We start from the raw sequence: 11142 nt of genomic DNA, 5'->3' as shown, positions 1-11142 counted from the left end.
ATGGTGTGTCCGAACATCATAGTTGCACCCTATTGGATATGGTGCGTACCATGATGTCTCTTATCGAATTACCACTATCGTTCATGGGTTAGGCATTAGAGACAACCGCACTCACTTTAATAGGGCACCACGTAATTCCGTTGAGACGACACCGTTGAACTATGGTTTGGAGAAACCTAAGTTGTCGTTTCTTAAAAGTTTGGGGCTGCGACGCTTATGTGAAAAAGTTTCAGGTTGATAAGCTCGAACCCAAAGCGGATAAAATGCATCTTCATAGGACACCCAAAACAGTTGGGTATACCTCCTAATTCAGATCCGAAAGCAATAGGGATTGTTTCTTGAATCGGGTCCTTTCTCGAGGAAAGGTTTGTCTCGAGAATTGAGCGGGAGGATGGTGGGGACTTGATGAGGTTATTGAACCATCACTTCAACCAGTGTGTAGCAGGGCACAGGAAGTTGTTCCCGTGGCACCTACACCAATTGAAGTGGAAGCTTATGATATTGATCATGAAGCTTCGGATCAAGTCACTACCGAACCTCGTAGGACGACAAGGACGCGTACTGCTTCAGAGTGGTATGGTGATCCTGTCTTGAAGGTCATGTTGCTAGACAACAATGAACCTACGAGCTATGGAGAAGCGATGGTGGGCCCAAATTCCGACAAATGGTTAGGAGCCATGAAATCCGAGATAGGATCCATGTATCAGAACAAAGCATGGACTTTGGTGGACTTGCCGAATGATCGGCAAGCCATTGAGATAAATGGATCTTTAAGAAGAAGACGGACGTGGACGGTAATGTCACCGTCTATGAAGCTCGACTTGTGGCGAAGAGTTTTTCACAAGTTTAAGGAGTTGACTACGATGAGATTTTCTCATCCGTAGCGACGCTTAAGTCCGTCGGAATCATGTTAGCATTAGCTACATTTATGAAATCTGGTAGACGGATGTCAAAACGAGTTTCCTTACCAGTTTTCGTAAGGAAAGGTTGTATGTGATACAATCAGAAAGGTTTTGTCGATCCTAAGGATGCTAAAAGGTATGCTAGCTCCAGCGATCCTTCCATGGACTGGAGTAAGCATCTCGGAGTTGGAATATGTACTTTGATAAGATGATCAAAGATTTTGGGTTTATACAAAGTTTATGAGAAACTTGTATTTCCAAAGAAGTGAGTGGGAGCACTATAGAATTTCTGATGAGTATATGTTGTTGACATATTGTTGATCAGAAATGATGTAGAATTTTCTGTAAAGCATATAGGGTTGTTTGAAAAGTGTTTTTCAATGGAAAACCTGAATTAAGCTACTTGAACATTGAGCATCAAGATCTATGAGGATAGATCAAAACCGCTTAATGGTACTTTCAAATGAGCATATACCTTGACATGATCTTGAAGGTGTTCAAGATGGATCAGTCAAAGAAGGAGTTCTTGCCTGAAATGTAAGGTATGAAGTTAAGACTTAAAGCTCGACCAAGGCAGAAGAGAGAAAGGATGAAGGTCGTCCCCTATGCTTCAGACGTAGGCTCTATAGTATGCTATGCTGTGTACCGCACCGGAAGTGTGCCTTGTCATGAGTCAGTCAAGGGGTACAAGAATGATCCAGGAATGGATCATTGGACAGCGGTCAAAATTGTCCTTGGAGTAAATAAGGACATGTTTCTCGATTATGGAGGTGATAAAGAGTTCGGCGTAAAGGGTTACGTCGATGCAAGCTTTAACACCTATCCGAATGACTCTGAGTAGCAAACCGGATACGTATAGTGGAGCAACCATTTGGAATAGCTCCAAGTGGAGCGTGGAAGCAGCATTTACAATATGACTTAGAGATTTGCGAAGTACATACGGATCTGAATGTTGCAGACCCGTTGACTAAAACTTCTCTCACAAGCAAAACATGATCAAACCCAGAACTCATTGAGACTTAATCACATGGTGATGTGAACTAGTTTAGACACTAGTAAACTCTTTGGATGTTGGTCACATGGCGATGTGACCTGTCAGTGTTAATCACATGGCGATGTGAACTAGATTATTGACTCTAGTGCAAGTGGGAGACTGTTGGAAATATGCCCTAGAGGCAATAATAAATTAGTTATTATTATATTTCCTTGTTCATGATAATCGTTTATTATCCATGCTATAATTGTATTGATAGGAAACTCAGATACATGTGTGGGTACATAGACAACACCATGTCCCTAGTAAGCCTCTAGTTGACTAGCTCGTCGATCAATAGATGGTTACGGTTTCCTGACCATGGACATTGGATGTCGTTGATAACGGGATCACATCATTAGAAGAATGATGTGATGGACAAGACCCAATCCTAAGCCTAGCACAAAGATCGTAGTTCGTATGCTAAAGCTTTTTCTAATGTCAAGTATCATTTCCTTAGACCATGAGATTGTGCAACTCCCGGATACCGTAGGAATGCTTTGGGTGTACCAAACGTCACAACGTAACTGGGTGGCTATAAAGGTGCACTACAGGTATCTCCGAAAGTGTCTGTTGGGTTGGCACGAATCGAGACTGGGATTTGTCACTCCGTGTAAACGGAGAGGTATCTCTGGGCCCACTCGGTAGGACATCATCATAATGTGCACAATGTGACCAAGGGGTTGATCACGGGATGATGTGTTACGGAACGAGTAAAGAGACTTGCCGGTAACGAGATTGAACAAGGTATCGGTATACCGACGATCGAATCTCGGGCAAGTACTATACCGCTAGACAAAGGGAATTGTATACGGGATCGATTGAGTCCTTGACATCGTGGTTCATCCGATGAGATCATCGTGGAACATGTGGGAGCCAACATGGGTATCCAGATCCCGCTGTTGGTTATTGACCGGAGAACGTCTCGGTCATGTCTGCATGGTTCCCGAACCCGTAGGGTCTACACACTTAAGGTTCGATGACGCTAGGGTTATAAAGGAAGTTTGTATGTGGTTACCGAATGTTGTTCGGAGTCCCGGATGAGATCCCGGACGTCACGAGGAGTTCCGGAATGGTCCGGAGGTAAAGATTTATATATGGGAAGTCCTGTTTTGGTCACCGGAAAAGTTTCGGGTTTTATCGGTAACGTACCGGGACCACCGGGAGGGTCCCGGGGGTCCACCAAGTGGGGCCACCGGCCCCGGAGGGCTGCATGGGCCAAGTGTGGGAGGGGACCAGCCCCAGGTGGGCTGGTGCGCCCCCCCCCCACAAGGGCCCAAGGCGCCTAGGGTTTGGGGAGGGGGTGCTTCCACCTAACTTGGGGGGCAAGTTTCCCCCCTCTTCCCCCTTGGCCGCCACCCTTAGATGGGATTGGGGCTGCCGCACCCCTTGGGGTGGAAACCCTAGAGGGGGCGCACCCCCCTCCCTCTCCCCTATATATACTTGAGGGTTTTGGGGCTGCCAACATATGAGTTTTGACCTCTCCCTGGCGCAGCCCTACCTCTCTCCCTTCTCCTCATATCTCGCGGTGCTTGGCGAAGCCCTGCTGGACTACCACGCTCCTCCATCACCACCACGCCGTTGTGCTGCTGCTGGATGGAGTCTTCCTCAACCTCTCCCTCTCACCTTGCTGGATCAAGGCGTGGGAGACGTCACCGGGCTGTACGTGTGTTGAACGCGGAGGTGCCGTCCGTTCGGCACTAGGATCTCCGGTGATTTGGATCACGACGAGTATGACTCCTTCAACCCCGTTCTCTTGAACGCTTCCGCTTAGTGATCTACAAGGGTATGTAGATGCTCTCTCCTTCCCCTCGTTGCTGGTTTCTCCATAGATAGATCTTGGTGACACGTAGGAAAATTTTGAATTTCTGCTACGTTCTCCAACAGGCACATCAGGGCTCAAACTGTCCTACTCATGCTAGTGGGTTTCATCTACTCCTACTCTATGTTCTTGTTTCAACCTCTAAGAGTTCTTCTAGCAGTTCCCAATCTAAGCTTACATTTATCCAAATTCTCCATCTCACCTACATCCATACATATCACTTGCTCCCCTAATGATGTTCTCATCTCTCACCAACCAACAAAGCTCAGATTTAAAAGGTGGGTTTGAGACTGGTAATTGGCTTGAGTGCACCAACAAAGGAGTATGTAAGATAAATATCTTTTCAGAGAAGTGACTAAAGCATAAATTAATCATCAATCACTGCGCATAAGACATCTATCAAGCTTCTGAAAAAGGGTGTCCTCATGGTCATTTGCAAAGTGAACCTCATGTTTGAAAGGTCAATCTTGTACAACTCAAATTTTTCTATGATAGCACTAAAAAGATCAGACCGCGTACGGACACCTCATAGCGTGTTTCTCTCCTCATATTAAAATTACCACCGATTAAAGTTGGATAAACACAACCATTACACAGATTCACTTTATCCGTTGTAGAGCTGAACATACATACTTGCTCCGTTCCAAAATATTTGAAGTTCTAAGTTTATCCTAAGTTAGACTTCTTGTTATAAAAAAATTTGCTAATATCTACAACATTAAATTATATATAGTATGAAAATATATGTTCCGATGAATCTAATGAAGCTAATTCGATGCTATAGATTTTGATATACTTTTCTGCAAACTTGATCAAACTTAAAGAAGTTAGATTTAGGACAAACCTTGAACTTGAATTTTGGAATGGAGGGAGTAGAACTTTGTTTCGGTTTCTTAATTTCGTAGGTCCTACAATCTTTACTTACTCAATGAATTCAGATTGTTGCCCAAAAAGGTGTATACTTACTCAATGGACTCAGCTCTTTGATGCCCTTCGGCTTTGCCGGCGGTGCCGCTGTTGTGTTGTAGCCTCGGTTGCGTTTGGCCCTTCGTCCGGGTGTGGACTCGGTTGCTCGTTGCCCTTCGGCTGCACCAATAGCCTTGAGGCATCATGGATGGTCTCGGTTGATGGGAGCTCTTCGTCTGCGGTGGTGGTGTTCCTCATGCAGCCCCTCATTGGTGAGAACAATGGAAGATGATGGCACTTTGGTCCTTTTTCTTTTCGGCATTTGCCATGTTGTCGCCTCGACCCAGCTGTTCTCTTCTTCTCTCTTTCTTTTTTGTTGTGTTCAGTGGTGTAATATTGCCTCTCATTTTTGCATTCCCCTGTAATTTCACGGCTCTGCCGGCTCCTCTTCTTAATGAATGAAAGTAGCGCTGCTACATTTCGTCAAAAAAAAATATCCAAGACAGAAATCAAGAAAATAAATAAACAAGCTAGATATATATTTGATATATTAGAGTACCCCTTTATGCGTCCGTTAACTAGTTAAGCTGCCAAATAACTTCTTCTAAATTAAACTAAACTTGTTGCAAATCCTCACGGCTATCCCAAGCCCTAACTACACCATCCCCCAGCTCTACCCTCAACTGATCCCAGCTAAACACTCGAACCTCTCCATCGTCCATCTCCAGCCGCATCTCGACGAGCATCAGCGGCAGCTCCAGCTCCGAGATCTCCACCGATATCGTCAGCCCTCCTAGAGGACAGCGCTGGCACTCCCTTCCTTTCTTCCCCACCACGACCACGTACCCGAGCTTCCTGCCCGCCCGGCCGAGCTGCTCCAGCGTCTGCTCCGGCGACGCCGTCGTCACGAACCGCTTCTCCTTGCTCCTCCTGCTCTCGCCGAACATCCCGGACAGATCGAGCCACTGCGACGTGGATATGATGTCGAACGCGTTCACTGACGGCGCCCGGAACGCCACCGCGCGCTCCGGCTGGCTGTCGAGGAGGCCGTCAAGGTGAGAGTCGAGGCTGAGGGAGCGCTTGACGAACCATGGGTGCGTCCCCGCCAGCGCCTCTACGGCGACGCGGGTTTCCGGGTTCGGGTCGAGCAGGCGGTGCAGCAGTCGGCTCGTTGGCGGGGACACCCACGGCGGGACCACGTACTGCCGGCGGGACGCCTTCCGGCACATATCGGGGATATTAGCGTCATCGAAGGGCAGGCGGCCGGCGACGAGGACGAAGAGCGTGACTCCGCAGGACCACGCGTCGGCCTTGGCGCCGTCGTATGCCTTGTTGCGGAGCACCTCCGGCGCGGCATAGGCCGCCGTGCCGCAGGCGGTGTGGAGGCGGCCGTCCTCCCGGAACGAGTCTGGGAGCGCCGAGAGGCCGAAGTCGGAGACCTTGAGGTTGCCGGCGCCGTCCAGGAGGAGGTTCTGCGGCTTGAGGTCGCGGTGCGTCACGCCGCGCGCGTGGCAGTGGGCGAGCGCCACCGTGAGCTGCACGAACACGCGCCGCGCGGCCTTCTCTGAAAACCGGTGGCTTGGCAGAGCGGCGAGCCTGGACTGAAGGTCGCCCCGGGGGGCGAGCTCCATGACGAGGTAGATACTGGCGCGAGTGGCGAGCACCTCGTGGAGGCGGACCACTCCCGGGTGGCGAAGCCGGCGCATGGCCTCCACCTCCTGGAGCACGCGAGGCGCCATGCCCTCCGTGCCCATCACCTCCGCCTTGTCGATCACCTTCACCGCCACCGGCTCGCCGCCGGTCACAGTGTGCGCGAGGTAGACCTTGGCGAACGTGCCGCGGCCGAGCAGACGCCCGAGCTCGTACTTGCCCAGCAGCGGCGTGCCGCTGCTCTTCTTCCTTGTGCCGTTCATGGCGTACGCCCACACGCAGAGGGGTACCTACGTGCAGCTTAGCTCGAAATCTAAGAACACCTCAAGGTTTGCTATGGAGTAACAAATGTATGTCTGTGGGTGTATAGTAGCATTAGGTGACGGTGTTGCGTTTTATATGGCTGAGTTAGCTGGCTGTGCAATTGTTTAGAGCATCCCTAACAGCCGCCGACGCACGGCGCGCAAAAATCTGGTTTGCGGCGCGCCCTTCATCAGGTTTGGCGCGGCGCAGCGCGCTGGCTCCAGCAGCCGCGCTAAAATGCAGCACGCGCGTAGCTTCAGCAGGCGCACTAAAATGCAGCGCGCGTGCTCTCGCACAACATTTTTTTAAAATAAACTTTGCATAGATAAAAAAATACATAGTTCATAGCATAGATAAGAAAGGAACAAAGATATTTTACATACTTCCAAAGATAGATAGATAGAACTACGGTGCAACTAGATAGAAAAAACTACGGTGCAACGAGAAAAACTACGGCGACTCCCAGCCGTCATCATCATCACCATCATGATCCTCGGTGGTGTTGTCCGAGGTATCGAGCCACATGTCATCCCAACGCAGATCGTTGGGGGAGAAGATCCATTGCCCGCCGTTCTCGACGATATCGCACTGCGATAAGGCCAGTGCCTTGCGCCGACGCCTGTCGGCACGTCCGCGCGGTGCCTTGTCGTCCTCTTTGCCCAGAAGGCGTCCTCGGCGGTGACGTCCTCCGGTTGGCGACGGCACCACTCCGCCATGGCTTGCTCGTCCTCCTCGGTGATGAGGAGGCGGCGCTGCTGCCGAACATGGTTCGCACGATCCTCGTCGGTGATGAGACGAGGCGGAGGGGCAAGGCGCTGCACCTGCTCGCGCGTGAAGACGTCCCGGAAGTTCATCTATGACGGGGGCCTCTCCAAGCGCCACGCTGCCGCGTCGTACGCGCGGGCCGCCTCGTGCGTGGTCCGGAACGAGCCGAGGCCGAGCCGAACGTCGCCGGACCGGATCTCGGCGGAGTACCAGCCGCTCAGGCGCTCGCGGACGCCGTGGTAGCCCGAAGAACCCCGGCAGCGCGGTGGCATGGTGGGGCGGTGGTGGCGGGGAAAGCAGCGAGAAAGAGCGGCGAGGTGGCGAGGGGAAGGGCGCGTGGCAGTTTGTTTGAGCGCGTGGCGAGTGCTGGATTTTATAGGCGCGCGCGAAGCGGCGCGCCAAATCTACCGCGCTAGCTGCCGCTTTCTCCCGCACGCGATAGTTTGCCGCCACCGCTGGAGCGCGCGAAACCGGGCCGCGCACGCTAAAAACTGATTTTACCGCGGGGGCGCGCCTGTTGGAGATGCTCTTAGATAACTACTAGGGTTTAGGGCTTTGTTAACCATGGTTAATTCTAGAGTAAAATACTGGTCCTAAAACTATTCTGAGAGTGTCAAGTTAGTCCTAATACTATGAAAATTCATATTTGGATCCTAAAGGTTTTCTAAGTGTGTCACCCTGCAGTCCAATCCGCGTTGCATCAGCGTTGACTTGCATGGGTGTCATGTTGACTACTGCCATGTGGCAACTTTTTGCACAATACCCCCCCCCCCCCACAAAGGTTATCTTTTTTTTAAGAATTAAAGGTTTTCTCTTCTAATTTTGTGGCCCTCCCCTTGCACACATCTTCTCCCTTGCCTTCCACTCCACCTTTGACGGCCACAGCCCACCTCGGCACCCAAGTGTTGTAACCATCCTGGCGTCTACCTTCGCTGCCCAGGTAGGACCGTTTTGCTAGGGAGAAAGTGGGGTCCATACTTGTGTGTTTGCCTTGGTGCCTTCGGAGCACGATGACAATTGGGAGTGGTTCATTGGGGCGGTAGCTCGTAATAGAATTCCCCTTTGGGATCTATGACCTTGACGAGCAAAAATCCCGCTATTTCCTTTTGAAGTGCTCGTATGCGCTCCTTTGGTAGGAGCTTCTCCCGCACCGATTCGAACTGTTAAGAAGGAGATCAATATGCATGTATATTAGTTATGTGACTAGATATCGATAATGATGTAAAAAATTGTGAATATTGTTCTATCAAACATACCCATAGCTGTCTATCAGTTTTGGTCCTTTGCGAATGTTCTCGAAAACGTAGTATGCACACACATCAGTCTCCTCCGCCTGCTTCAAGGCCTTTAAGAAAATAGAATTTAATCAGATAATAATTAATCAAGCATGATAATTAATGGTATTGAAACTAGAATTAAAGAGATGCATGGTAGCTAGCTAGTACTACTTAATTAATTATACCTTGGGTCGCCACCAATACAGCTTTTCTCTCCATTCGCCTGGAACCTCATTCTTGAACTTTTCCCAAGCCCTGCCCGCCGGCAAAGAAAATGAATAAACGAGTTATTAAATAGTTGATATCAGGAAATGACGAACTAAAGAGGCCAACATATGGTTAATAATGATTGAAATTACCTGTTGACTATCCCCTTCACGGTTGAGTAGTCTTTTTTTTTAAGTAGTGAGTCCAGTACTTTAATTGTTCCTTCGTCAACTTTAATGATTAACAAGATCCAATGGTAACTACATGCATACACACGTTTGCATGTCTTAATTAAGCGAGCATGTGCATAACACTCATCATTGGTAGTAATATTTATTAACATCTAGCTAGCTAGTAAGTAAAAACAGAATTTGTAGTACAAGACGGTCTGACTTATAGGAAGTTGTAAGGAAGTAGGATATCTTCATTGGTATTGAGGCGCTTCAAGAACTCTAGCATGTTTTTCTCTACATCTTCTTGATACCATGCATATTTCCATGTTTCTTTATTAACGGTATTTGGGTCAATGAACCCAATGCCATAGCGTCCACCTTTTTTCATTTCATACATCTTCATCCTGCATAATACCACAGAAAAGAATACAGTGAGGATAATTACAGGTAATGATCGATCAATGAGCACTATAGCTAGCTTGAGACTTCAATTACAGAAAGAAATCACTTACAGACAATAGCATCTGACGAGAGATTTGTCGAGTGCGTCTTGATTGAATAATTGAAATAGTTCTGAATACTCAATGGACAGAGCTAGCTTATGGAAGTAATACTCTTCCTTGACTTTCACCATGAGGGACTCTCGATTGGTACTCTTGGTAATTTTCATGTACCAATCATGCAATTCATACATTCTCGTTGTTAGTTTCTTGACCTCCTCAGGCTTGACCAAAGGTTGGTCGCGGACATATTTCTGTGTTATGTCCTCCTCTCTAAGCAGAGACATGGGCTCAATCTTGAGGAGTTGTCCAACAGTGATACCGAGCATTTCAGCCTGCCTTCTATGCTCGTTGGTTATTACCAGCTGACCGGCGTCGGTATTCTCATGTGTTGGTATAGCAAGCGGGGGGTCGATTGTGTCGCCTGTTCTCCTAGTTGGGGAACGGTTTCCCTGCATTTTTGGCCAGCTGCTTGGCTCCAGCTCGAGCTTGACTCCTTTTGTGGTACTCGATGTGCCTTCCTGATTTGGTGCTCATAGCTGGGTCAACAGGCTTGGGAGCTGGTGCTTTAGCCATATGAATAAAGTGGTCAATCTTATCCTTGGGCACTATCTCCCTTGGCGGCGGTGGCGGTTTCGGTCCAAAATGGGCGTCCACTTGGGCCTTCACTATGGCTTCGTTTTGCTACTTGGTCATGCCGTAAGGCCTCTGCGGAAGAGGCGCGAGGCTTGGACCATATTTAAATCGCTTGCCTACGCATGTACCTCCTGTACTACCTCGACTTATAGCACTACGCACCATAGCTGCGGCGGCTCTCTTGCACGATTGCTGAGGCAGCAGAGATGGCTAACACGGTGTCAGACTTGGAGGAGGAGTGGCACGCGTTGGTGGACTTGGAGGAGGAGGAGTGGCCTCACGCGTTGGCTGAGTTGAAGCAGGAGGAGTGGCCTGAAGCTATGCCGGACTAGGAGAGTCGTCTGCTCCTTGTCACCTCCTGGGATGTCAAGCTCTAGCTGACGCGGTGTCGGTGGCCATCGAAAGATGATGCAATCCTTTCTCCATAGCATGATACGATGTATGGCCTCTCCCAGTGTGTGCTCCTCGTCACCTCCAGGAATGTCAAGTTGTAGCCCCGAATATTGGTCCACCACCTCATCAACCACGACACGAGCATAGTTGGCTGGAATCATTCTGCAATGGTAGGTTGCTCCGGGGGGATTTGTATAAGCAACGGCATCCGCCGTCTTCACGGATATGTTCTTTATTTTGAAGTGTAGTTCACAGTTAGTGTTCTCCATGATGTCATCCACAGGGTAACTATCCAGTAGTGCGTCGCTCGGGGCGGAACCCATGCTGCTTCTCGGTATGGATGGGACGGTGTTATCCAATGCTGGATCATCCGCTAGTTGCTGCCGCTGCTGAGACCCCCTTTCCGGGCTAAGCGAGTCGATCTGCTGCTCCTGTTGCTGGAATTTGAGTGCCAAGTCCGCGTGCGCTGATTCTAGGCCTTGAAGGTGTTCTGCTTCCTGCTTCCTCTGCTCGTCCTCCAGCTTCTTCTTCTTCTCCTCCTCCATCTTCCTTCTCGCACGGCTTCTGTAGTCGAT

At 49.4% G+C, this 11142-nt stretch overlaps 1 protein-coding gene across 1 annotated transcript; it reads right to left on the bottom strand.

Annotated features, from left to right (window-relative positions):
* Nucleotides 1-5231: 5231 nt before the first annotated feature.
* On the bottom strand, nucleotides 5232-6660 carry LOC123066290 (CBL-interacting protein kinase 4-like). Its single transcript, XM_044489401.1, has one exon. The coding sequence runs from the start codon at nucleotides 6574-6576 to the stop codon at nucleotides 5278-5280; it is 1299 nt and encodes a 432-aa protein (XP_044345336.1). The 5' UTR covers nucleotides 6577-6660; the 3' UTR covers nucleotides 5232-5277.
* Between the last annotated feature and the right edge of the window lie 4482 nt (nucleotides 6661-11142).

Source organism: Triticum aestivum, chromosome 3B, assembly GCF_018294505.1.
Source record: "Triticum aestivum cultivar Chinese Spring chromosome 3B, IWGSC CS RefSeq v2.1, whole genome shotgun sequence".
In the NCBI taxonomy this organism is placed as follows: Eukaryota; Viridiplantae; Streptophyta; class Magnoliopsida; order Poales; family Poaceae; genus Triticum; species Triticum aestivum.
The sequence above is the reverse complement of the archived record's forward strand: the minus strand, read 5'-3'. Positions and strand labels throughout refer to the sequence as shown.